A 26,369-nucleotide genomic window follows, 5' to 3' on the forward strand; every position below is an offset into this window, starting at 1 on the left:
TATAGGCATAAAACAAAAATCTGTTCATTTGGACACAGAATGTCAAGATAAGACCTGGCTCATTGAGAGTGGGTAAGTGGAAGGGACAGGAGCCAGCATGGGAAGGGAGGCGTATCGCTGGGTGGGAAGCTGGCAAAACTCTCACAGGATCATCGTTTCACCCTGTCTTCTGGAACTTGGTGGGGTTTTGATTTTAAATAGCAAATACATGCAAGAAATAAGTGATCCCAATGGAGGGTACAGGAAAACATCTGGGATTCCCAAATAAAAATCTAAGCCCTAAAATCCAAGTCCTTGAACAATGGTCCTCTAATACAATAAGTGAGACTTCCTTTCCTTCCCCTCCTCGCTTTCACAGCTGTGGGACTTTTGCCAAGTCATTTACCCTTGGATGAGCATCACCTATAAAATATCTGATAGACCTACTTCACACAGAGTTGTGAGGATCAAAAGAGATCATGTTTGGGACAGCGCTTTGTAAACTGTACAACATGAGGAATCATTACATCTTCACTAAAACTTGAAGGCCATTGAAAAACAGCTGCTGCTTCTTTAGTTCTTCAGGAGACCAATGCTCTCACCAATGTGGGGGACTTCCTTCCTCAGTACATACGGTGACCCATCCCTCTCACTCTGTGTGGTTCTTGTTCGTGTTCTCCCACAGAGGATCTGCCCGATAAGCTGGAGGCCTTTTAACATTTGATAGGTATCAGGAGAGAACCTGGGTTGCCTTTGCTGTTATCCCTCACTCAAATGACCTGACTGGCCCATTTTCTTTTTCAATCAAATAATTGGAGCAAAAGAGAAAAAAGTTTTGATGTTTGCTATGGCATCTGGAAGCATAGAAAGTTGCTAGAATGAAACAACAGATTGTCATAATTCATAGCCCAGTGCCTTGCACACACAGCGTGTGCTTGATAATAATTCTATGGAAATGCAGAGGCAAAATAAAATGGTGGAAAGAGCACTGGAATCAGCAACAAAAGATGTTGGTATAATCCTGCCTCAGATACTTGCTTAGTTGTGTGGCCACGGGCAAGACACTTATTTATCCTCTCAGGCCCCAAGTTTAGATATCTTTAAAAGAGGGAGAAGAGTACTTACACTTGAATTATACTCACAGATCTGCTGAAAGGAAGGTACTTCGAACGAACACCTTTAAGTATTCTATAAATATGAATTATTTTTGTTAATTAAAATTAATGACTTAAAGTACCCCCAAAGCCAAGAGGGGTGCACAAGAGGGTGGTGGGGAAGGGAAAGAGGTTAGGAAAAGACACACAAAAGAGAGCTCTCAGATTACGTGTACTGGTCTTTTCACTTAGGCTCCAAAGCTCATGTTGCTGTCGTCACAAGGATAAAAGAACTAGTAAGACTCTACAGCCATCTACTGGCAAAATTCAAGGGCTTCAATATAATTTTTGTGTAAAGGATTCAGTTACTTAGATTCATCAGCGCATTCTGGAATAAGTGGAGGCCCCCATGCAAATATATTTACCAGTAAAAAGATGAAGACAAATCCAGGTCAAAAAATGCTCTCGAGTCTTCCACCAAAGCTGTCCAATGAGCCACATTTTAACTGATGTGAAGAAGAGTTAGGGACTAAAACTTAAGACCATCAGGAACTTTATTCTGTTGTATGACAAACAATAGTTTTCCTTCTGAAAAAGCCCCAACCATCAAATTACAATTGTAGCTTTCTGGAATCTGTTTACACATATATGGGAGTGTTTTATAAACCCCTGCAAAGTCTTTGCTTTAATATTCAATCTTTTCAATTTCATCCATGTCATCTGGGTCCAGCTGCTTAATCTGGCTGTCTGAAAGAACGTGAAAGGACACAGCAGGCAAATCAATACCATTGTCTGTAGGCAGAAAAGCCATGAATTCTATCCAATCATTTCTGAATGACACCGTGATAGCACTTACAACCAAGAAGATGCACTTACAGTAACTTCTTTGTCAATGAACTGTCTTGAACTAGAAATAACAGGACACACAGGGATATGTTCTGTCACTGAAGTCCAACCTCCCTGTGCTGATGAGGTGGCTCTGAGTTCTTGCAGGCCATGCCCAGGCAGAAAGGCTCTAGTAGGTCCTAACAGCAAGTTAGAAAGGCTTTGAATCTGGGCCCAGACCCAGACTATGAGCAGTCTTCTGAGGTCCAGGCTAGCTAAATAAATTTGCAGAGGCTCATCACCAGGATGCAGTGATGAAAAATTTGGCCACAGCAACTCTTAATGATTGTCTGCTAAGCCATATGGGCTTATACGCTGACTCTGGGGCGAGGGTACTGTTGCTGACAAAATTAGAGGACCCTCCTGTGAAGAAGGAGCGATGTGTTCCAAGAGGTCAGGGAGAAAGGAGAGAGTCATGGTACAAAAAATAGGTAGAAACTGATGAAAATACGGTAAAGCATAACCAAAAAACCCCAAAATATGCATCTTGGAACCTTGGGGTGAGATGAGAGGGCAGGGGTTAGATTAAAATCAGCAGAAATTGAGGGAGAGAAATGAGAGTGGGGGACTGTTGGAAGGGCTGGAGAGAAGGAAGCGGTCAGGTTGGCATGTGCTAAGAATATAATGGTTCTAGAAAAAGTGACAGAATCAAATAGATTCCCTGGACTAGGCCTCCAATAATGATCCTTCCATAGCAGCAAAGGGCCTTCTAAAGTTGGGAGGATGACCAGACAATTGTGGTCCCCTACCTCACCCTGGATTACTTTATAAGCACTTAATTGGGTTCTCATCACATTTAGACTAGCAGCTAGTTAAAGTCTGTAGTCTAAAAATTGTTTCTTAGCATACTCTGCCCTCTTTTTTGCCACCATCACCAAAGAAGCAAACAGGGTTTGCAAAGGATTGAGCCTGTATTTTCCATGAAAACTGTTCCTTACAGGCTTTAGGGTGTGTGTCACTCATGTAGATTTTGTGTGTTCACATGTATCTCTCTAGATATGGCTCACAGGAAGGCACCAATAATTATCTTTAGAGTGTCCTCCATCTGTATTTCTCCAAGGGAGACTCTGATTCCTACTAGGAAAGGAGTGAGAGACTGAGGCCACAAGGCTGTCCACTCTGCTCTCCTCAAGGAAAGCATACTAGGTTAGCATTATATCTATTTGTCTCTTGCTAAATATATTAGTCTAAGGGAAATCATTTTTAGGTGCCAGCTGCTCCTGATCATTGTCCCTCAACAGGGAAGGAGTACCCTGAGATATATCCAAAGGCTTGATTCCCTTCCTACCAAATGTCAGTCACACAAAGATCTAGTGAATAGCAAATAAATTCATTTACCCAAGGTGATAGGAAATAGAAATCAAACAAGTTATACAGATAATATACCAGAGCACAGACAGAGTGAATGAGCTCTCTCTCTGGGAGTGAGATATTGCCATGAAGAAAATTTTAGCTCTCATCAAATGGGAAATTCCCCCAAATCTCTAGTATGGTAAACTGGGGATAGGGACATGATCAGAGCTCTAGTCTAGCTCCTCTATATTCTGGCTTCTTTCCAGTCAGTCTCGGTATCTTTCTCTGTCTGTCTGTCTCTCTCTCTCTTAAGGAACCTCTCCCTAAAGAGAATTTGGAATTAAGTACCAGAAGAGAAGTCTCAACATCCCTTAATGGGGAAGGAATGATAAGAAATGAGGAGAGTGTCTTGAACCTAAAATTATGGCTCCTAGGCTAGCAATATTGGGGGGGCTGTATAGATATAATTCTAGCTCAATATTCTCTTTCTCTGAGGAGAGAAGAGTGACCCGCCTTGTGGCTTCAGTTTCCTGCTCCCCGCCTGGCAGGAATCAAAGTTGTTCTTGGAGAGGAGTGAGCCAGAAAGATTCTAGATGCCTATTCATGTCTCCTTGAGAACCACATGATCCACGCAGAGAAACATGACCTATAGGGGCCACACCCTCCCCTCATGAGGAATGAAGATCAATCTAGGTTATGGAATTAGAAAATCAGATTATCTCATATTAATTTGAGGAATTATTAATTCTGTATATATCATAATCTGTATCTATATCTCTATATACATATGTATATATATGTATATGTATATATATGTGTGTGTGTGTATATATATATATATATATATAGTTGGCTCTCATGCCCAACATCCTTCATAAGAATTCACTCTGAGGGGCAGCTAGGTGGGGTAGTGGATACAGCACTGACTCTGGAGTCAGGAAGACTCAAGTTCAAATCTGGCCTCAGACACTCACTAGCTTTATGACACTGGGCAAGTCAGTTAACCTTGATTGACTCCTCCCATCCTCCCAAAAAGAAAAGAATTCATTCTGTCTTTTCTACTCGCCATGATACTTCTAGGATTTAGTAACTAAATAAAAACAGTCTTCTGTACCTGACCAGCTAGATGCTAGTACCCTGGGAACTTCTGAACTTTGGATAAGTTACCCAAAGGGTTCATCAAAAACACGTAGTCCATTATTTCAACTGACTACCTTTATCTTTACCTTTCCTAAAGTCTGTGTTTGTTAAAAACCAATGACAGAAAAAGCAATCTGGAATTATGCCCCCAAAGTTACTAAATTATGCATAACCTCTGACCCAGTGATACCACTACCAGTCCTATGCCACAAAAAGATCAAAGAAAGGAAAAGACCCATATGTACAAAAATATTTATAGCAGCTCTTTTTGAGGTGACAAAGAACTGGAGACTAATCAACTGGTGCCAATCAACTGGCAACAGATGAACAAATTATGGTATATGAATACAGTTCTATAAGAAATGATTAAAGGGATAATTTCTGAGGAACTTGGGAAGACCCTATAGCCTGATTCAGAGTAAAGTGAGCAGAAGCAGTGAAAAATGTATGCTCTAACCATGTCATAAAAACAAACATTTTGAAAGACTAAAAAATTCTGATCAAGGAGATGACCAACCAAGATTCTAGAGAATGAGTGTATGAAGCATGCTGCCCACTTTCTAACAGTGGTTATGGACTCAAGATGCAGAGAATGAGATGTGTTATTGGACATGGCCAAAGTAGGAATCTGTTTTGTTTGATTATGCATATTTGTTACAAGAGTTTTCTCTCTTTTTTTCAGGGGGGAAGGTGAGGTAGTATCAAGAAAAAATAAATGTTTGATAACTGAAAAATGTAATTAAACAAATGAATGTCAAAAGTTCAAGGTCTGTACAATAAGAGTGAGATTGCTTTGTGAATGAATCAACATTTGTCTAATATAACTAAATATTATTTCCTCTCAGCCAGTCAATAAGCATTTGTTAAGCATCTACTATGTGCCAACTGCCATGCGAAATGCTGGAGATACAAAGAAAGGCAAAAACAGTCCCTGTCAGGTCAATTAACATTGGTATTGGTATGCTTCTTCTTCTAAAGTCCTACTATAATGTCTCACTGCAGTATGAATGAAACTCTGGCTCTCAAAGTCTCTACTGGTAGAAAACCTCTGAGGTTTTCCAGGCTGGAAAGGTATCAAATAAAGGTCCAGTAACACATTATGTATATATGTGAGAACCATCTGAGCTACACAGGGAACAGCTTGTCATCAAAAGTTTGGTCACCTGAAAACTATTAATAATCATATGAAAGGTGTTGCACTATTTTGGCCATAGTGATAAAAATCTGCTGGAGTAGGTAGAGTGCAGAATGGAGGAAGTGCCCACACTAGTAAAATCATAAATCTTTTGGAAAGTGGAAGAATGATCATGCATGCACAGGTGGGCCAGTGCCTGGGTACTTCTGAGTTTGTGGAAATATTGTGTTCCTCAGCCTTAAAACTCTTGAGGCCTAAGCACCACAAAAGCCAGTAACATCTCTCTTAAGGGTGTGTGTCAGCAAAAAACGTATATGCCTCCTGATACCTGTTCCATAGCATAATATCATTTTTTTGTGGCAAACTGATCTGAGTCTTCACAATCTTTGGTGAAGGAAATCTCTTGATTTGCTGTAATTCTGGGTTACTCAATGTACACCACATATAATTTCCCCCCAAACTGGCTTATAAAAACACCTGGGTCTTGCTAATTATATTCTCTATAAGTGTATATACTGTATATATTTGCTCCTTTTAGCAATATCTTATTTTGGGGTTGTGGTCTACGTTTGGGGATAGGGATGGGCCAGGAGGAGGGAGAATATATTTGAACCAATATGGCCAATAGAGCTATAGTTCACTTTATGTAGAATGTATTACTTACTGAAGTGATCCTGAATTTTGAAAAGTAAGGGCAAATTATTCACTTCAATCATGTTGAAGGCAATGCCCTTTTTCCCAAAGCGGCCTGTTCGTCCTATTCGATGGAGGTAGGTTTCATAATCTGGTTCACCAGTTTGATTTACAGGAAGGTCAAAGTTCACAACAATTGTGACTTGCTTCACATCAATACCTAGAGAGAGAGAGACAGAGAAAGAAAGAAATATTGACAAGTAATTCTGACTGACAAGTCCCACAATTTCTCCCAGGAGGAAAAGCTGATGAATGACCAAGTATTTTATGGAATTATCACTCAATGGGATAGACAAGCTTGCTTTCAAACAAATGAAATGTCTATTTTGGATAGCACCCTTAACAAAGCTGGATTAGAAATAGGTAACTGCTAAATCTGTCTTTAAGGTAAATATATATGGAGGGGAGGTCCTAACTATACCAAATCTATTAAAATATTTCTTTCCAGTGCTGAAGTGAAAAGCATGAAGCCATCAACTTAAATTCTCCTTTCTCAAAGTATGCATCCACCTGTGCTCTCCTAAGTCCACAGGGGTTTCAGAGGGATGAATGAGAAGACTGGAGGTAACAAAGATGAAGAGCTTAACCTTGATGAGGTCAAACCTGGAAAGAATGAATGAACTGCTTGTGACAACCATAGGCTTTTCCAAAGCAGTCAATACTGCTATCTTAAAAAAAAAAAAAAGTCAAAACCCACACCTCGAGCACAGACGTTGGTGGTTATAAGGACTTTCTCTTTCCCATCACGAAACCTCTGGATGATTGATGCCCGCTGATCAACTGTCAGCTCTCCACTTAGCAAAGATACCTGGTGGCCGTCCTGCATCATCTCCACAGTTAACCACTTCGCATTTCGACGAGTCTGTTTGAAAAATTGATCAAAAAAATGTACCCACAAGGTTAAGGCATAGTTACTGTATGGAATAGGGGATAAGAGAGAGGAGGAAAGATTCATCCTTTCATTTCCCATTAACCCTTTAGAGTATGCTGCACTGATTTACTTCTTTTTCCTGTAGCAGTTCTGAAGGACCAAAAGACAGCACCAAAATGACACACCTTACATTTGTCCTGAGCTTTACAGATATAGAAATGCTTTGAAAATGTAGTCCCAATTGATACCACTGATTACGGGTCTGATATTCAAGATACATAGGGAACTTTTATATATGTGTATACGTATATGTATATATACATATATACACATATATGGAACATGTTATACATACACACACACATATATATACGTATGAGACCAAGAGGCAATGGATAAGTGGTCAAAGGCTGTAAATGATCAATTCTCAAAAAACCCCTGCAAACTATTAATAATCATACGAAAGATTGTGCCAAATCACTAGTAAGAGAAATTTGTGTGTGTATATACATACTTGTTTAAAAAAAAAAAGGAAAGTTAATGATCTATCCATGGAAACCTACAAAATAGAACTCCTTTGGAGTACTGGAGTGAGAAGTTTTATCAGTGTGCCAGCTTTAATATTATAGGACTGTAGGCAAGTGATTTAACCTGTATATATCCCTGTGTGTATATATATACATATATATATACACACACATAACCTGAATATATCCCTGTATATATATATACATAACCTTGTATATATATCCTTATATATACATATACACATAACCTGTATATATCCTTGTATATATATATATACATATATATAAATTGGCAAAGAGGACATAATGATGGGAACAATCAGTATTGGAGGGGTGGTAAAAAACAAACACAGGCACACTCATGTGCTTCTGGTGGAGCTATGAATTGATCCAACTATTTTGGAAAGTAATTTGGAATCATGCTAAGAATCTGACAAAAATGTCCATACCTTTCAATTCGGAGATTCTGGTGCTGGGCATATATCAGTATAAAGGATGTCAAAGATAAAAAGAAAAGTCCCATATACATAAAAATATTGACAGTAGAACTTTTTGTAGTTACATAGAACTGGATACAGAGAAAACAGATGCCCACTGATTGGGAGATGATTGATCAAATGGTGGTACATAAATATGATGGAGTATTAATGTGCTATAAGAAATGATAGATATGAAGAATTTTGGGAGGCATAGGAAAATTTATATGAACTGATGAAGAGTGATATAAGTAGAACCTAGAAAACAACATAGTGATTAGTGTAAATGGAAAGAAAAAACAAAACTGAACACAGTAATTATGACCAACCTTGACCCAGAAGAATTGAGAAAATGTACTACTTTTCTCTCCTTTGCAGGGGTGGGGGACTGTGGGTACAGAATGCTGCATACACTATCAGACTTGGTTGATGTATTGGTTAGTTTTGCTGAGCTGCCCTTTCACTTCCCCCCCACCCTTTCCTTTTTTTTACACTGTGTCACAATGGCCAGAGAAGGGTATCTTTGGAAATGAAGGAGATATAAAAACAAAAGACATCATTATATTTTTGAAAAAAGTTCTCTCATTTGTGTCTTACTACAACTTTGTGAGGTTGGCAGAGTGGGTATAATATATCATCATCATTTTTACACTTGGACAGGTTGCTGTATATACAGGTTAAATCACTTGCCTAAGGTCCTATAATATTAAAGCCGGCATGCTGCTAAAACTTCTTACTCTGATACTCCAAAACTCCAAAGGAGTTCTATTTTGTAGGCTTCCATGGATAGATCATTAACTTCTCTTTTTTTAAAAAATAAGTGGCATTACATCATTGTTTTTAATGGTTGGCACTGAAATGGTTAGACCATATATAGCCTTTTGCAGTTCAGTTGCCAGGGCCTGGTTTCAACATTTGAGGTAAGTGACACTGGTAAGGGATCTCCCACCTGCTATAATGATTGCTTTTGTCTTTGTCAACAGCTGCCCATGGCCTTGGAGCACAGGGCCTTGTCACAGCAGTGGGCTCAGGAAGGGGCCAGACCTGTTGCAGGAGAAGAAAGTGTTTTTTTTTTCCCTAGGAGGACAATTTGTACTGTGGAGAGGACAGAGGGAAATGCCCCCTGGGAAGAGGCAGGTAGGCCAAACCCCAAGAATTGTTCCTTATAGTTACTAATATCCATCTCCTCTCCATCAGTCACAAACTAGAAAGCCACCCTCTCACTCTTGTATCTGGCCCCTCCTAGTGGCTCTAGCCCAGGCAGACTTAAAATTTCTCTCCCCCAAGCTTGGATTTAACTATATATACATACATACATATATATATATATATATATGTATGTATATATAATTTCCCTCCCAATTACATGTTAAAACAACTTTTTTAACCTTTTTTAAAGTTTTATCCTTCAAATTCTCCCTCTCCCTCGCTTGCTCCCCTCCCTCCTCCCTGAGATGGTAAGCAATAAAATATAGTTTTTTTTGTGTACAATCATGTAAAACATTTCCATATTAGTCATTTTGTGCAAGTCACACTCGGGAGTGGTGTGGTCAGGGACCCTGGGTAGGTCCAGTAGTATAGGCTCATGAGTTGGAAGCTGCTGAATTGGGCTTTGGTTCCTTTGAATCTGACCATGTATAGTGCACCTGTAAGTATGTTCATGCTGGCATGTTTGTCTTCGGTCTCCAGGCGGATGCTGACTGAAGCCAGGCCATCCAGGGCTGCAGCTGTTTCTGAGATGATCTTGTACTTTTTCCCATTCCAGAGAACTACATGAAACTCATTGGAGAAGGACCTCCCACCTACTATGTTCCAGTCCTAAGCCGTGTTTTTCCTCTAGTGAAACTGGAATTGTTAGCCAGTAAGCCCATACTGAGGACCACCATTCACCACCGTCATCATGTGTATCACTGAACTCCACCATGACAGAACGTCCATTGTTGGCAATGGTTGGTGACATGCTGGTCCTATAGACCAGGACCAGGGACTTCAAGGTGGGGTCATACACAGAACAGCTCGATTGAAGACAATGCTGATAGCAGACTGGTGGTCCCCTTGGGCAATGGGGTATAACCTGTGACCCAGCTGTGATGGCCAGTCATACTGCTACTGCCACCATCATTACTGTGCACCTGTCTTGGCTACAACTCTGGCTCCTGGAACTTGTTCTATACTAAGCCACTCAGCCGTAGCTTAAAGCCTCCAGAGGCGTGGCTGTAGGAAGAGAATCATCAATTCTCTATACCTTAATAGTTTCATTAGTTGCTGTGGCTTCTCTAAGATCATCACTTAGAGGCCAAACTTAGGCTCAATGAGGGTAAGAATTCTGTGGGTTTTGCCTTTGTATCTCTAGTGCCTAGTACTGTGCCCCACATATAGCAGGCATGTAATAAAGGCTGAATTGTAGAATAGAATGAACTTCCAAACTTAGCTAGATTCTCAGTCTATTCAAGGCCCTTCCAGCCTGGTAGGATCCACTAGAACTGCTGGCAATCTGTTGGTAAAGTTTTTGAGAACCTAGGTTCACTTCCATATAGTGATGGAGTAGGACTTTAGTGAAGAAATATTTATTGCTTATGCTTATTTATAAAAATTTTTTTTGAAACTTATATACTAGGTTGTTAGAGCTGGAAGAGATTTTAGAGGTGTTCTAACTCTTCCATTTTATAGATGAGATAACTGAGGCCTGGAGAGGCTAAGTGCCAGATCTTCCGACTCTAGCTCAGTGTTGCCTGTCACACCTCAGGGACTCCTCATTTACAAAGCATTTCAACAACCCTGAGAAACAAATGGTACAGGCCAGGATGAAGAAACTGAGGCTTAGAGAGGTAATGCATGAGTTGCCCATGGGCAGAGGGACTAAGCATTTATTAATTAGCCATTATGTGCCAGATGCTGTCCTCTCTGTAAACCTCTCTAGGGCTAAGGTCCTGCACGGCCTCCTTGCCTACCCTCTTGTCCTGGGAGGTTGGGAGATGGACCAGCTGGAAGGGCTGCTTTTGCTTCATGACTTGAATTTTCCTACAGAAATCCTTTTTGGATTGATATCACAAGCATGGTGGTACAGAGGGAACATGTTCTACTTCTGGAGCTCTTCAAATCATTTCTCCTTTAAGGTTCCTCAAGCCAGGAAACCTATCTTTAACTCACATGTGCTCCAGTCCTAGGTTTTGCTCTTTATGATGCCAAAACCATACCTCACCTCTATGCTTCTTTGCCAAACAGATATGACATCTATAAACCAGCACTTTATCCATGCCTGTATGTTATTTTATGCCCAGAATTCATCTGAAAAAAATAAAAAAAAAGGATCTCCTGGAACTATTATGGGAGACTGGGGTGAGGAGGCACTAAGATTGTTAAATTTCCTTCCCTTGAAAATGTAAGAATTTTATTCATGTGGGAACTGGCCCAACAAAGCCTCCTGCCCTCTAAAGTCCTGTTTCAGTATAAGGCACCACATCCTACACCTGACATCCTGATACCAGGCCTCCGGTGATATGGCTAGTAAATAGTTAAATAGCAAAATAAATAACAAATAATAATAATAATAATTTAAAAATAATAAATAGTAGGTAGTTAAGCCCACATCTAGAACCTTCTTCCAGCACCAAGGACAGGCAGTCTTTTAAACCTTCATTGGTCCCCATCAGTCAACAGCAACCTCTCCCCTCAGACCTCCTAGAATACTTTGTACCTCTCTGATGTACTTTTGATGTATTATCAATATTTGTGTTTCTTATCCCCTTAACAGACTGGAGGATACTTGAAAGCAAGGATCATAATTTAGTTAAACTTGATATTTCTCTTGCTGTGGTCTAGGGGTGCTAGAAACCCAGATATGCAAGGGTACAGGGAGAGGGTCTGCCTTGAAAGAATTCAACCACTCAAGCTTTCTTTCAGTCCAAGTTGTGAGTTTATTATGACACTGGTTGGGGTGGGTGAGATTTCTAGTGAGTCTTCAGCATTTGTGATGCCAATCCAAAGTGGGCCAGATTTTAAGAATCTGTGCATGTGATGAGGATAAAATTGGTACTTTTATACAGAAAGACTGTGGCAAGATCTGGATGGGATCTGGGAGTGGCAAGTAGTCTGGGCTGGTCCAAGTGCAGACAATGAGTGCCACAATGAAAGGGCAGTTAAATGGAGAATTGACCGGGATGGAGTGGGTGTCTCAGGCAAATGCCAGAGATCTGGGTTCGGAGCCCTAGGGTCCAGGTCCCAAAGATATAGTCCCTTCCTCTTAGGGGTCTAGTGTGAATTCCATTCCCCCCCTCATTCCTTGGTGTCAGGAGTTAGAACAGCTAAAAACATCTTAGCAGATTCTGCAGGTTCTGAGATTGATCATTTAGGAGTTTTGAAATACCTCCTTACAACCCTGGTTGCTCCTTTCCCTTGAATCAAGAAGGTATCTCAGTGTGGGGAATGCAAACAACCCAGATTTTTCTGTTAACCCCTCTCATCCTAGATAAGACCAGAAGAAAGTTTCATTCTTCCTGCCCCATCTTCGAATTTACCCTCCCTCACCTGGTAAAAGGAAGGAGGGGGAAGGGACAGCAGCTAAAGGTGGGCCCCACTGGTAATGACCCTGGGTCCCTGGGCACCCTGTAGCCCACCCAGAAAGCCTGGAAGTATCACTCAAGTTCAGTGCATCCTACTCACCCAACCCCCCCCCCCCCCACCCCAGCAGCTGTGGGGAGAGAGGAAAGGGTCATGGTTTAAGGCAGTGAGGTAAGAAGCTAGCCAGCCTCGGCAACTGGCAAGCCCATCCTCATATGAATAATTTTTATATGATATGGAAATGCAATTCATGTCATTTGAAGTTTGCATTAAAGCTGAAACAATTTAGCTATCACTTACAAAAATTGTAAAGATTGTTGGTTATTGTTTTAATGCCAAAACCTATAGGTGGTAACTGATTGTGTGTGTATATATATGTGTATGTGTGTGTGTGTGTGTGTGTAAAAGGAACAGCCCATAGCAGTTCTAAAGGTAGATGGGGTGGATAGGAAGCCCCTTCTCTGGGGTGTCTGTTGATCCCCCTTTATTTTGTAAACTTGCCAAGAAGCATGTTTGGGCTGTGGAGCCCCTAAACAATGAACTTGACTTGCTGAGAATTTGCAAGAATATAGAAATGATACCTAATGATTGGTTTACACCAGGACAAATTCAAATTTGAGATATAAATCCTGGAAAATTTTTCCTTAAGCTGTGATTAGTGAAACTTGCTTTTTGGGATAAAAGCTCTTGAGCCTGTAACTAATTTTGAGTTGTCTGATGGATCAATAATCTATCCATAATCAAAAGTCAATAATCAACCATCAGAGAGAAATGCCACCAGCTGCTCGGAGAATATGATTTAGGTGGAGGTCTGCATCTGTAAAAGCTCAGAGGACAATTTTAGCCTCTGTCTGAGATGGGATCCTCCTGGCTCAGTTTCCCCATTGTGTTCCTTTGAAAAGGAATGTTACCTACCTGGCTATTCCTGAATCTGGCTATGAGATGGAATTGATATTGCATGGTTAGAAAACTGAATTATCTGAATTCTAAGGATGTTTTATCCTGTCATACTTAGTATAAATCTTGTCTCTGCTTTATCCTTTCGTAGCAAATTTCTATAATCAGAGCAAGTAGTCAGTAAAAGATATAAGCATAGTCCAAGTGTGTGAGATCTTGCTGTTTTGACCTGAATTCCATATCCCAAAACAACTAGAATTAAATCAGAAACACCTTCAGTTTGGTTTGGGGAAGAGAATTTCAGTGCAATCAGTTTTCTTAGAGGGAGGTAACCTGTTTGGCCTAGTCATTACTTAAGTGGCCTCCCAAGTCTTTTGCTATAATTGGAGTAAAAGCCAGTCTCTGGCAAATTCATTTGTGTAACTACTGAACCCAGGGGTGGGAAACTTTTACTGCAAAAATGTGTTAATTCCCAATAGCACCTGATCCTCCTAAAGGAATTGGAATCAGAGTGGAAGCTGGGGAAAATAACAAGATCAGATAATCCTGTATGTCAAAAGTAAATGATTCTAATGGGGTTCTTGCTTTCTTTGTTTTCCCCCATTCTGACATCACTTTTACTTCTCCCTATATTGGGCCCTACATTTTGAACTTGTTTGTCATACTTGCTTGTCAGGTTTTCGTTTTCTAGATTACTGGCCATTCACCTACAGTTGGTAGCAAACAGTGGGTACCAGCCCATGTCCCCCATCCCCATCGTCCCCTGGATGCAGCCTGTGCGTGGTTCCAGTCAACCTCCTCTATGGGACCCCCTCAAGGCAGGGACAGCTCTACACCCCTTGCCAGCAGGAAGAAGTTTTAGAAGCCAAGACCTTCATCCCTTACCTCAAAAGAATTTGGGTCCCATTTGTTTGAGGGGAGAATGATGGGGGATGGGATTCACACTAGACCCCTAAGGGGAAGGGACCACATCTTTGGGACCTGGACCCCAGGGCCCCCGAACCCAGATCTCTGGCATTCACCTGAGGCACCTAGTCTATCCCGGTCAATACTCCATTTAACTGCCCTTTCATTGTGGCACTCATTATCTGCACCTGGACCAGCCCAGACTACTTGCCACTCCCAGATCCCATCCAGATCTTCCCACAGTCTTTCTGTATAAAAGTACCAATTTTATCCTCATCACATGCACAGATTCTTAAAATCTGGCCCACTTTGGATTGGCATCACAAATGCTGAAGACTCACTAGGAATCTCACCCACCCCAACCAATATCATAATAAACTCACAACTTGGTCTGAAAGAAAGCTTGAGTGGTTGAATTCTTTCAAGGCAGACCCTCTCCCTGTACCCTTGCATATCTGGGTTCCCAGTACCCCTAGACTCCGCAACACTGGGACACCTAGTAGCACAATGCTCCTCACACAGTAATAATCATAACAGCACTAAGATTTGCAAAGCACTGTACATACATTGTCATTTGTTCAGTAGGCATTTGATGTTTTCTAGGTTGAACAGTTAATTTTAAGATGGAAGGGACATTTTTGGAAGACAAAACTTTAAAAATACACCTATAATTCATAAAAGAGGACAAGAATAGCTTCTTTTACCTAGTCAAGAAAAAAACAAGATCAATCTGGAAGAGGAAGACCCTCAGGGTTTCTGGCCAATATGGAAACTATTGCTTTTTACCCTTATTCTAAGCTGTCAGAGCCCAAACAATGGCCAAGTGAGGCTTGGGTTGGGGTATTGTTGGCCTGACAATGAAAGCCAGAGTGATATGGGTTTAAGGCATGGTCCTTAAAAGAATTCTAGCCTATAAACCCCAGGATATCTTGCAATGTTTCAGCAATCAAAATTTATATTCCTTTGGGCAGAGCAGGTAAGGGTATGATCCTCTATGTGGATAGAGGGGAAGAAGGAAGGCAGACAGGCATGCAAGCAGGAAGGAAGGAGGGAGGGAGCTGAGTTGCCCAACTGGAACTGGTCAGTTAGGTCCCCAGCAGGGCAGCTACTACTACTCACAGATTGTTTATCCCTCATTCTTGAAGAGGACCATGACATCAGGAAGATGATGCCATGACTTGCAAGTGAATTGGATTTCAGTGAGGGAGGGTTGTGCAAAGTCACCAGCCTCACTCTCTTCTCTGGAACCATCTGGATCCAGTGGCCAGATATAGATTAGGACAACCAGGCTCTGAGATATAAGGCAGGTATGAAGCACAGTAGCAGCAAGTCTAGGGGTGGGGAGACTGTCAGACAGAGGTAACAACTAGTAGAAGGTAAATGCCTTGAGGCCAAGGACCTTCCCTTTTGTCTTATTCCCACAAATGCTTGTTGAACTGAACTGAATACCTATATAGCCCAAAAGAATGTAAAACTTTGATCACTGAAACCTTGCAAGATATCTTGGGGTTTACCGGTTAGATTTCTTTCTTAAAGACCACCTCTTAAACTCAAATCACTCTGGCTCTCATTGACTGGCCAACAATAGGTCCCAGTCTAAGTCCCACATGGTCTTTGTTTGGGCCCTGATGGCTCAGAGTGAATGAAAATAGCAACTGTTTCTGCTTTGGCCAGAAACTCATAGGGTCTTCCCCTCCCAGGTTGTCTTTTTTTGATTAGGTAAAAGAGGCCATTCTTTGCACAAATTGCCAGAGCTAGCCCTGTGTTTGGGAGGCTCCAAAGGAAAGTGTGGGAGAGAAGAGGTATTAGACTGACTACCAAACTGAAGGTCTACTGAGCTGTTGTGCTGACCTCATTGTTGTATGCCTGTGAAACCTGGACAGTCTATCAGTGCCATGCCAAGAAACTGAATCGCTTCCATTTGAATTGTCTTAGGAAGATTCTGAAGATCACCTGGCAGGATAATATACCAGACACTGAGGTCCTTTCTTGAACTAAACTGCCAAGCATTCAAATTCTACTTCAGAGAGTGCAACACTGATGGGCTGACCACATTGTTCAAATGCCAAACATACACTTGCCAAAAAGACTTAGTTTATGGAGAACTCACACAGGGCAAACGCTCACACAGAGGTCAGAAAAAGTGATACAAGGATACTCTCAAGGTCTCTCTTAAGAACTTTGGAATAGATCGTTTGACATGGGAGACACTGGCACAGGACTGCCCAGCATGGCATGTTTTCATCAGGGAAGGTGCTCTACGAGCAAAGCAGAATTAAAGTAGCTCAAAAAATGTGAGATGCGCAAATTTAGAGAATCCACCCCAAAGTTCACATGGACTATTTGTGCCTGACCTGTGGTAGAGCATTCCGAGATTGTATTTGTCAGACACACTGTAACTTGACTCTAGCATAGCATGTCATTTTGGTCCTCTTCCAGAACCAAGGACAACAACCAACCACCTAGCCTTAATCACTGCATGGACACTGCCTCAGTCAAACTGAGACCTGGGAAAGACTTTAGCTTAAAAAGGCCAAGGTCTCCTACTGTATCTGGGGCCATCTCCAGTCATCCTGATCTACATCTTGCCACTGGGCCCAGATAGCTCAGAGGGAAAAAGTGAGGCTGGTGACTTTGCACAGCCCTGCCTCACTTAAATACACTTTATTTGTAAGTCATGGCATCACCTTCCTGACGCCATGGTCCTCTTCTAGAATGAAGGACAAACAGCAACAATAATGAATACCTATAGAGAAGAGACCCAGGTGGGAAGTCCCAGTGGGGGTTTGGGGTAGGGATATATGTGGGAGAGAACCAGGCAAACTCTGCTTGCTTCTAAGGCTGGCAGTTCATTGTAGTTTCCATCCTGTCTATCGCAATGTTGGGAAGGAATATCCAGTCCCTTGGTATACTGTTTATGACCTACTACTGTTCCTAGAGTACCCTGTCGAAGAAAGGAAATGATTAGTCTGGCATGACTACAATTCAACAAATATTTAGTAACTGCTCTCTGTAAGGGCCTGGGCTCGGCACTGAGGGTACACAGGCAAAATAAAACCAAACAAAAGTTTATGCAGGGTACAATTTGGACACCACATCATAGGAAGGACATTGATAAGGGAGAAAATATACTAAGGAAGAATGGGTTAATAGATCACACCACTCTAGGATCAGCTGAAATAACTGAGGAGATTTAAGTCTTCCAGAGAAGAGCTGAAGTTGATGGTCTCTTCAAGTACAGGCAGGGCTGTTATATGGAACAGGGACTTGAACTAACAGCAATGGGCAGAAGCTGCAAAGAGGCAGTTTTTAGGGTTGATGTTCGGAAAAACCTCCTAGCCATGAGAGCACTTCACAAGCTGAACGGGAGGTAGTGGGTTTTATCTCACGAGGGGTCTTCACACAAAGGCTGTCCAACCACTTGTTGGGGAGGTTGCAGGACTGATTGTTTAGGAACCGTGTGGACTACATGGCCTGTGAGGTGCCTTCTAATTCTGACATTCTGTAATGCCGAAGGGCAAGATAAGGCAACACACAGATACAACCTTACTCGTTCATTTTGGGTAAAAAGGCCTGTTCAAGGAGCTGCCAGTCCCAGACACCTGTATTATACCATACTGCCTCTCCTGCCACCAACACCTTTTTCAGGGATTCATCTTTGACTTTCCTATTCAACCCTCCCATGCTGGTTTGGTTCTACTTCAGCTCACTGTTCAAAAGCCGGCTGGGTATCCTGCTGCCATCCCTTCCTACACATCCAGACCAGTCAGGACCTTGAGACATTGGACTTTCCAAGTTGCTGCATGTGCTGGAGGTTAAAAAAAAAGTTTAGTGTCTCTTAAAATCTCACCAGGCATTGTAAGGAGCAAAAAGAGGCCTGTGCAGATATAGTCACGATCAAGTCAGCCTATTTTTCTTTCCTGTGAAGGAGAAGAAAGTGCTAAACTAGTTGGAAAGAAGATAGAATGGGAAAGGAGAAGGAAAGCTGAACTGATCAGGAATTCTGAGATGAAAAGTGTCCCAGTTCTGATCCTCTTTCAGTTCTAGCAAGACTGCAAATTTAGTAAATATGTTTGAACCAGGTGTGTCCCTGGCTACTGAGTGCCTACGCTGCACAAGGCACAAACACTGGGGAACTAGGGAAATCTGCTCATACCCCTTCAGAGAGGATTCAACCCAGCCAGTGTTACCTGGCAAAAGATGATGGCCTGACCAATGGTGATGCCTCCATAGATGTTGCACAGGGCTTGGTATTTGTCTTTCCTACTGTCACACAGAACATAATGCTGTCTGATGTTGTTCAGGGTCAACTCTTCTTTGCGTAGCTTGATCACATTAGGATCAGGAATGATTCGCTCGGCAAACTGCCACACGGAATCCTCAAAAGTTGCTGAAAAGAGCAGCATTTGGCATTCGGGCTGTAAAGCTCTGTAAGAGAAGAGGCCAATTACCTGTGTGTTGCCTTTCCCACCTCTTAGAAGAGCCTGAAGAAGGCTGAGTTCCACCCTTACCCTCTGTACAACGAATGTTCTCTCCATCTTTTGCCTTGGGAGAGGCAGGTACCTCTATACAAACAGCCAAGGACAAAACAGCTAGAAATGTCCCACAAAACGCACCAAGCCCACCAACCAGGAACTACACCTAGAGAATAGAGAAGTCTCATCTGCATTGTGGGGCAGGGTCAGATTTCCTTATCATAAGGACCCATTAAACTCATTAACAATTTTTGGTTAAGGAAATGTCAAGGGTTCTGGAAACATGGCAGAATAAAGCAGGAAATTATCTGGTTCTCCCAAATTCCCCCATAAACAATTTAAAATAATGCCTCAAAGTGAACTTTAGCTGAAGTAATTAAAAGTTGGTGTAAAGGAGTTGTCCAGCTTAAGACAACTCTAGATGACATTAGGAAAGACCTGACCACACCCCCCACCCCATTTCAGGCACTTTATTGGTACTGGACTCAGGGTGTAGGTGTGCTGACCAGATCCTGTCCCAGGCTGTGGTTGGGGGTGAGGAGGGAACACATGCGGTGAGTGCTGGCTGTGGTCACTTGTAGGAGAGTAGAGTCCCTGGTTTTGGTTCCATGGCAGAGGGTGAACTGAAGCTTACAGCCTCTGAAGGGAATGCAAGGAATAAGAATGTTGTTGGTGACAATGTTGCTGGGGGCCCTGGTTGTGGTTCAGGAGTGGAGAGGAGTACCTGACATCAGGCCTCCAGGTAGAGCTCAGAAAACAACAGCACAAAAACTTGAAATTTGAGACATAATTCCCCATACCTAGGGACTAGAGCTGGAAAATAACATGAAGTCAACAGCCAAGAAATAAGCCACTAAAATGAGTAAGCAAAAGAGAAAGAATCTGACCACAGATAGCTACTATGGTGATGGAGAAGATCTGGGTTCAAGCTCAGAAGAAGACAGTGAAGTCAAAACTGCTACTTCAACTTCAAAGAAAAATGTAAAATGGTCATAAGCCCCAAAAGAATTCTTGGAAGAACTTAAAAAGTACTTTAAAAATCAAATAGGAGAGGTTGAGGAAAAATCAGGAAAAAAATAAGAGCAATGTAAGAAAATTATGAAAAGAAAGTCAACCAACTGGAAAAAAAAGATCCAAAAACTTATGGAAGAAAATAACTCCTTAAAACTTAGAACTGGGAGAGAGGATTCTGGGAAAATGGTGGAATAGGTCAGTAAATATCAAGCTTTCAAGATTTTCCTCCACAAAAGAGATAAAATGGCACCTCTGGGCAAACATAGAGCATACTAACAGTAGGGACAGAAGAGGGGTCCCTCCTGGGACAATTAGAGACGATCTGAAGAAAAATCCTGGACAAGATTTCCTCCCTGTGAAGAGTAAACACCTCCAGGCTAGGATCTGCTTCAACAGCAAGTGGTAAGCCCTGGGGTTAGCTAGTTTGGGAGGCTGCCTCTTACCCCCAGGACGGTGAGGGGAGTCGGACATCTGACCTGGGGAAGATTGAGGGAACCTCCTCTGTCAAGGAACCCTAGATCCAACTGTGCTGCAGAGAGCAGCCTGGGGAGAAGGAACCAGCACATGCCTGGTGAGGGCAGAAGTAGTGGAGTGGGGATGCCTCTGCTGTGGGCATTTACAGGAGGCTGGAGGTCTTGGCTTCAGTTCAAGGTCAGAAGGGTGAACTGAAGAGGATTAGAACTGAAGAGGTAAACTAAATTATTACTAAAAAAAAATGCACAGGCAAAGGAGAAAGAATCCAACCACAGAGAGCTATTATGGGAATAGAGAAGATCAGAGTTGGTCTTCACAGGAGGATACTGAAGCAAAGAAACCCTCTTCTACCCCAAAGGGTAATGTCAAATGGTCATCTGCCCAAAGAGAACTCATTGAAGAACTTTAAAAAGACTTTAAAAATCAAATGAGAGAGACTGAGGAAAAACTAAAAAGAAAAATAAGAATAATACAAGAAAAACAAGAAGATTATGAAAAGAAAGTCAACCAATTAGAAAAGGAGATCCAGAACCTTAAGGAAGAAAATGACTCCTTGAAAATCAGAATTGGGCAAGGGGATACCAGTGAAGTTATAAAAGATGGATGTATTTATATATACATAAAGAATGAAAAAATAGAAGAGAATGTGAAACATCTCATAAGAAAAACAATGGATCTAGAGAACAGATCAAACAGACAAAATATAAGAATAATTGGACTGCCTGAAAGTTCTTTCTTTCTTTTTTTCTGTGAGGCAATTGGGGTAAAGTGACTTGCCCGGGATCACAGCTAGTAAGTATCAAGTGTCTGAGGCTGGATTTGAACTCAGGTCCACCTGACTCCAAGGCCAGAGCTCTATCTACTGTGCCACCTAGCTGCTCCTATCTGAAAGTTCTGATCAAAAAAAGAATCTTGATACAACAATGTAAGAAATAATTAAAGAAAATTGTCCTGAAGCATTAGAACAAGAGGGGAAAGTAGAAATAGAAAAAAATCCATCAATCACCACCTGAAAGAGATCCTATGAGAAAAATTCACAGGGATATTATAGTCAAATTTCAAAACCCCCAGACCAAGGAAAAAATATTATGAGTAACATGAAAAAAAAACCATTTACATATGGTGGTACCACAATTAGAATCACACAAGACCTAGCAGTAGCGACACTAAAAGATCGTAGGTCTTGGAACGCTGTATATTGAAGAGCAAAAGAACTGGGTTTCTGGCTGAAAATATCATACCCAGCTAAGCTAAGTATAATTCTGAAGGAAAAAAAAAAAGACATTTGATCAATTGTCAGACTTTCAGGTCTTTGCTAAAAAAAAAAAATCCTGGACTCAATAAAAGATTTAACATACAAAAGCCAAGAGAAATACAAGGAATATACTAATGACCAATTACAAGGGACTAAATAAGTACAGAATGTTCACCTCGTATGTATGAAAAATGTAAAACCTATGTTTAAGATTGTTACTAGTAATTAGGTAACTTATAAGGAGGATTGGGGTAGACCTGAATATGATATGACTTCAAAAAGTAAAACCATTTGAATATAGCTAAAAGAGTAATTATCTTTTACAAATGAGGTACAAGAGGAAGAACCAATACAGAGGAATTAGATGGAGGAAGGGGGCTGTTAGTTCTAGAAACCTACTCTCATTGGGAATGGGTTTAAGAGGGGAAAATACATATGCATTTAGAAGAGTATAAAAGTCTTCTAAATTTAGAAAAAAATAAAACTCTAAGGGGATAGGGAGGAGAGAGAAGATAAAGGAGAGCTCTTTAGAGGGGAGGGTGTGGGAATAGGTTAAAAGGGGATATAGAAGGGGGTTCAGATTTAGGGGAATGGGAGTATAAGGGAGGGATTGCTAGAGTGGGGGTAGGTTAGGTACTAGGAGGGCAAGGTAGCAGGCAGAAGTAAAGTAGAGGAGTTAGGAGAGATAGGAAAAATAAAGAGATATGCATAAACATAAAAACAAAGATTAGGAGTAGAATCTCTTAGGGAAAGTATATGCATATGTATGTATATATGTATGTATATATGTATACATATGTATAAGTGCATGTATATATCAGTGCCTACATATAAATATATCCAATGCTCAACTGTAGCCTTGGGGTGGTGGGTAGGGGGGAGGGAGGGGAAAAAATGAACAAAGTAAAAAGTGTACAGCAGAGAACAAAAGAAAACCTATAAGGAAGCAAAGAAAAGATGGGCGGTTTTCAACATAATGAACAGTATTTAATATATAGGCTTTCTTGAAATAAAAAGTTATTACTACATAATTTGAATCCTCTCCTATGTTCTGCTTACACATGACATTTTTTTGTCTTTTCTTATTTTACATTTAAGTTTACAATGTTTCTTTTTCTTTCCTTATTATGTATTTAAGTTATAGCATTTGTCTAAAATGAAAAAAAAGACATAAAAAAACTTAGAATTGGGCAAGGGAAAGCTTATGACTTCATAAGATACCAGGAAATAATAAAACTAAATCAAAAGAATGAAAAAATGTAAGAGAATATGAAACATCTCATTAGAAAAACAACTGACCCAGAAAACAGATCAAGGAGAGACAATATAAGAATTGCTGGACTACCTGAAAATTATGATCAAAAAAAGAATCTAGACACTATACTTCAAGAAAATATTAAGGAAAATTGCCCTGAAATTTTAGAACTAGAGAGTAAAACAGAAATTGAAAAAAATCCACTGATCACCACTTGAAAGAGATCCCAAGATGAAAACTCACAGGAACATTATAGCTAAATTTTGAAAGAGAAAATACTACAAGCAACTAGAAAGAAATAATTTAAATACTGTGGAGCTGTAGTCAGGACAATGTAACTTCTACATTAAATAACTAAAGGGCATAGAACATGATATTCTAAAGAGCAAAGGAGCTGGGTTTGAAATGAAGAATAATTTACCCAACAAAGCTGAGTGTTAAACCTGCATGGAAGAAAATGTCATTAGAACTAGGTTATAAAGGGAACATATACATTTAGAAGATATATAGTCTTTTTAACTTACATAGAAATAGGAGTGAGGAGATATGGTAAGGGAGACACTCTTAGAAGGGCTTGCAGATCAAGAAATAGAAGGGAAAAAAAAGAAATAGGAGGGTAAAGGGAGAGGATAAGGGAAGGACTCTTATAAGATGTCTAGATTAAGGAATAGGAAGGCAAGGAGAGAGGATAAGGGAAGGATTCTTAGAGGGAGTGTGGATTAGGGAGGCAGTGGTCAGAAATAAGTTAGACATTTGAGGAGAGATAGTGTAAAAAGACAGGAAAAGAAGGATGTAAGTGAGGAAAAATGGAATGGAGAGAAATATACAACTAGTAATTATAACTTTGAATGTGACAGAAAGCATAGCAGAAGGGAATGAAAACCAGATTCAACAATATGTTGTTTACAAGAAACACATTTTAAAATAGAGATACACAAAGAGTAAAAATGAAGGCCTAGAATAGGCCTTTACTATGCTTTAGTTGATGCAAAAAAAAAAAAAAACCAAACAGTAGCATGATCTCAAAGTCAAAGCTAAAATATTTAATTAAAAGAGATAAGCAAGGAGACGACATTATGATAAAATGTACCATAGATAACGAAGTAATATCAATACTAAACCTACAAAGCACCAAACGCTATAGCATCCAAATTTTTAAAAAAGCTAAATGAATTATAAATGGAAATAGAGAGCAAAACTCTAATGTGGGGGACTTCAACCTCCCCTTCTCAGAACTAGATACATCTAAATAAAAAAATAAGAAAGAAGTCAAGGAGAAGAATAGAATCTTAGACAAGCTAGATAGGATAAATATTTGGAGAGAACTGAATAGGAATAGAAAGGAATATACCTTTTTCTCAGCAGTACATGATACCTTTACAAAAACTGACCACATGTTAAGGCATTAAAACTTTACAGTTAAATGCAGAAAAGCAGAAATATTAAATGCATTCTTTTCAGATCATAATGCAATAAAATTATAGTTAAGAAGATACCATGGAAACAGATTAAAAATCAATTTGGAGACTAAATAACCTAATCTTAAAGAATGAGTGGGTTAAAGAATAAGCTACAGAAACAATAAATCATTTTCTTAAAGAGAATGATGATAATGAGACACACCAAAACCAATGGGATACAGCAAAAGCAGTGATCAGAGGAAAATTTATTTCTCTAGATGCTTATATCAGTAAAATTGAGAAAAAGTAGACCAATGAATTGAATATGCAATTAAAAAAAACTAGAAAAAGAACACATTAAAATTCTCTAATTAAGCACCAAATTGGAAATCCTAGAAATTAAAGATGATATTACTAAAATTGAATTAAGAAAATCATTGCCTTAATAAATAAAAGTAAGAGTTGGGCATATGGAAAAAATAACACATATAAACCATTGGTTAATATGATTAAAAAAGAGAAGAAAACTAAATTGCTAGTATAAAAATGAAAAGGGTTAATATAAGCACTAATGAAGATGAAATTAAAGCAATTATTAGGAGTTATTTTGCTCAGTTACATGCCAATAAATTTGAAAATTTAAATGAAATGGAAGAACGCTTACAAAATATGAACTTGAAACAAGAGGGTAAGGGGAAAGGATGGGGGGAGAGGATAAGAGAAGTATCACTGGTGGGGGGGTAGATTAAGTAATAGGAGGGCAAAGCAGTGGGTAGAAGTAAAGTAGACGAGTCAGGAGGGATAGGAAATAAGAAATACACACAAACATAAAATAAAGATCAAGAGTAGAATTTATTAGGGAAAAAAATTAGGGGTAAGAATCATGATCTCAGAGAAAATTAAAGCTAAAATAGATTTAATTAAAAGAGAAAAATAGGGAAATTACACTATATGTCAACCATATTAATTAATATTGCTTTAGACTATTTAAAATAACTAGAAACTATAAGGTTGGAATACTGCTGTGGTGTAGAAAATGATGAGTTGGTGGACTTAGACTTGGAATTATGAAGGAAGATATTATCTACCCTCAGAGAAACAGGGGACAAACAAGTATAGTACAGTCCTAAATAGATGTATATGAATGTATATATCTATATATGAGTATGATTATAGATATGTTAGTATATGTAAGTGCATGTATGTATGTCTATATGTATGTATGTGTATCTATATATCTATATATCTCCACGCTTAATTGTTGCCTTCTTGGGGGTGGGGGGGAAGAAGGAGGAAAAAAAGAATAAAGGAAAAAGTGCACAGCAGAAAACAAAAGAAAACTCACAAGGAAGCCAAGAAAAGATGGATACCTCTGAACACTATGTATAGTATTTATTATACAGGCTTTCTTGAAATGGAAATTTATTGCTGTGTATTTTGAATCCTCTCTTACGTTCTACCATGCATGTGGCAATGCTTTTTTTCTTACTGTGTATTTAAATTTTAGTATTTAAGTTTAAACTAAATTAATTTAAAAAAACTCAAAAATATGAACTTCCTAGATTAACAAGAGGAAACAGAATATCTAAGTAAACCTATTTTTGAAGAAGAAATTGAACAGGCCATCAATGAGCTTCCTAAGAAAAAAGCATCAGGACTGTATATATTTACATGTGAATTTTATCAAAAATTTAAAGATCAATTAATTCCAATATTAAACAAATATTTGATAATAGGAAAGAAGGAATCCTATCAAATTCCTTTTATCAAACAAATATGGTGCTGATACCCAAACCAGGAAGAGCAAAAACAAAGAAGACCAATTTCATTAATAAATATTGATGCAAAAATCTACATAAAATACTTGCTAGGAGACTACAACAATATATTACAAAGATTATACATTGTGACCAAGTAGGATTTATGCCAGGAATACAGGGTTGGTTTAACATAAGGAAAACCATTAACATAACTGATTATATCAATAACAAAAGTGACACAATATGATTATATCAATAGATGCAGAAAAAGTTTTTGATA

General features: G+C 39.7%; 1 protein-coding gene across 1 annotated transcript in view; it reads right to left on the reverse strand.

Annotated features, from left to right (window-relative positions):
- Positions 1-1,758: 1,758 nt before the first annotated feature.
- Positions 1,759-26,369, reverse strand: part of DDX25 (DEAD-box helicase 25) — a 40,109-nt gene continuing 15,498 nt past the window's right edge. The window contains exons 9-12 of the mRNA XM_027835205.1: positions 18,647-18,884; positions 6,919-7,081; positions 6,191-6,379; positions 1,759-1,820 (exon numbers count right to left, since the gene is read on the reverse strand). Of these exons, the coding sequence (XP_027691006.1) occupies positions 1,759-1,820; positions 6,191-6,379; positions 6,919-7,081; positions 18,647-18,884 (652 nt within the window). The remainder of the gene's footprint in view (positions 1,821-6,190; positions 6,380-6,918; positions 7,082-18,646; positions 18,885-26,369) is intronic.

Source organism: Vombatus ursinus, unplaced genomic scaffold (assembly GCF_900497805.2).
Source record: "Vombatus ursinus unplaced genomic scaffold, bare-nosed wombat genome assembly UNPS02014813.1, whole genome shotgun sequence".
Lineage (NCBI taxonomy): Eukaryota > Metazoa > Chordata > Mammalia > Diprotodontia > Vombatidae > Vombatus > Vombatus ursinus.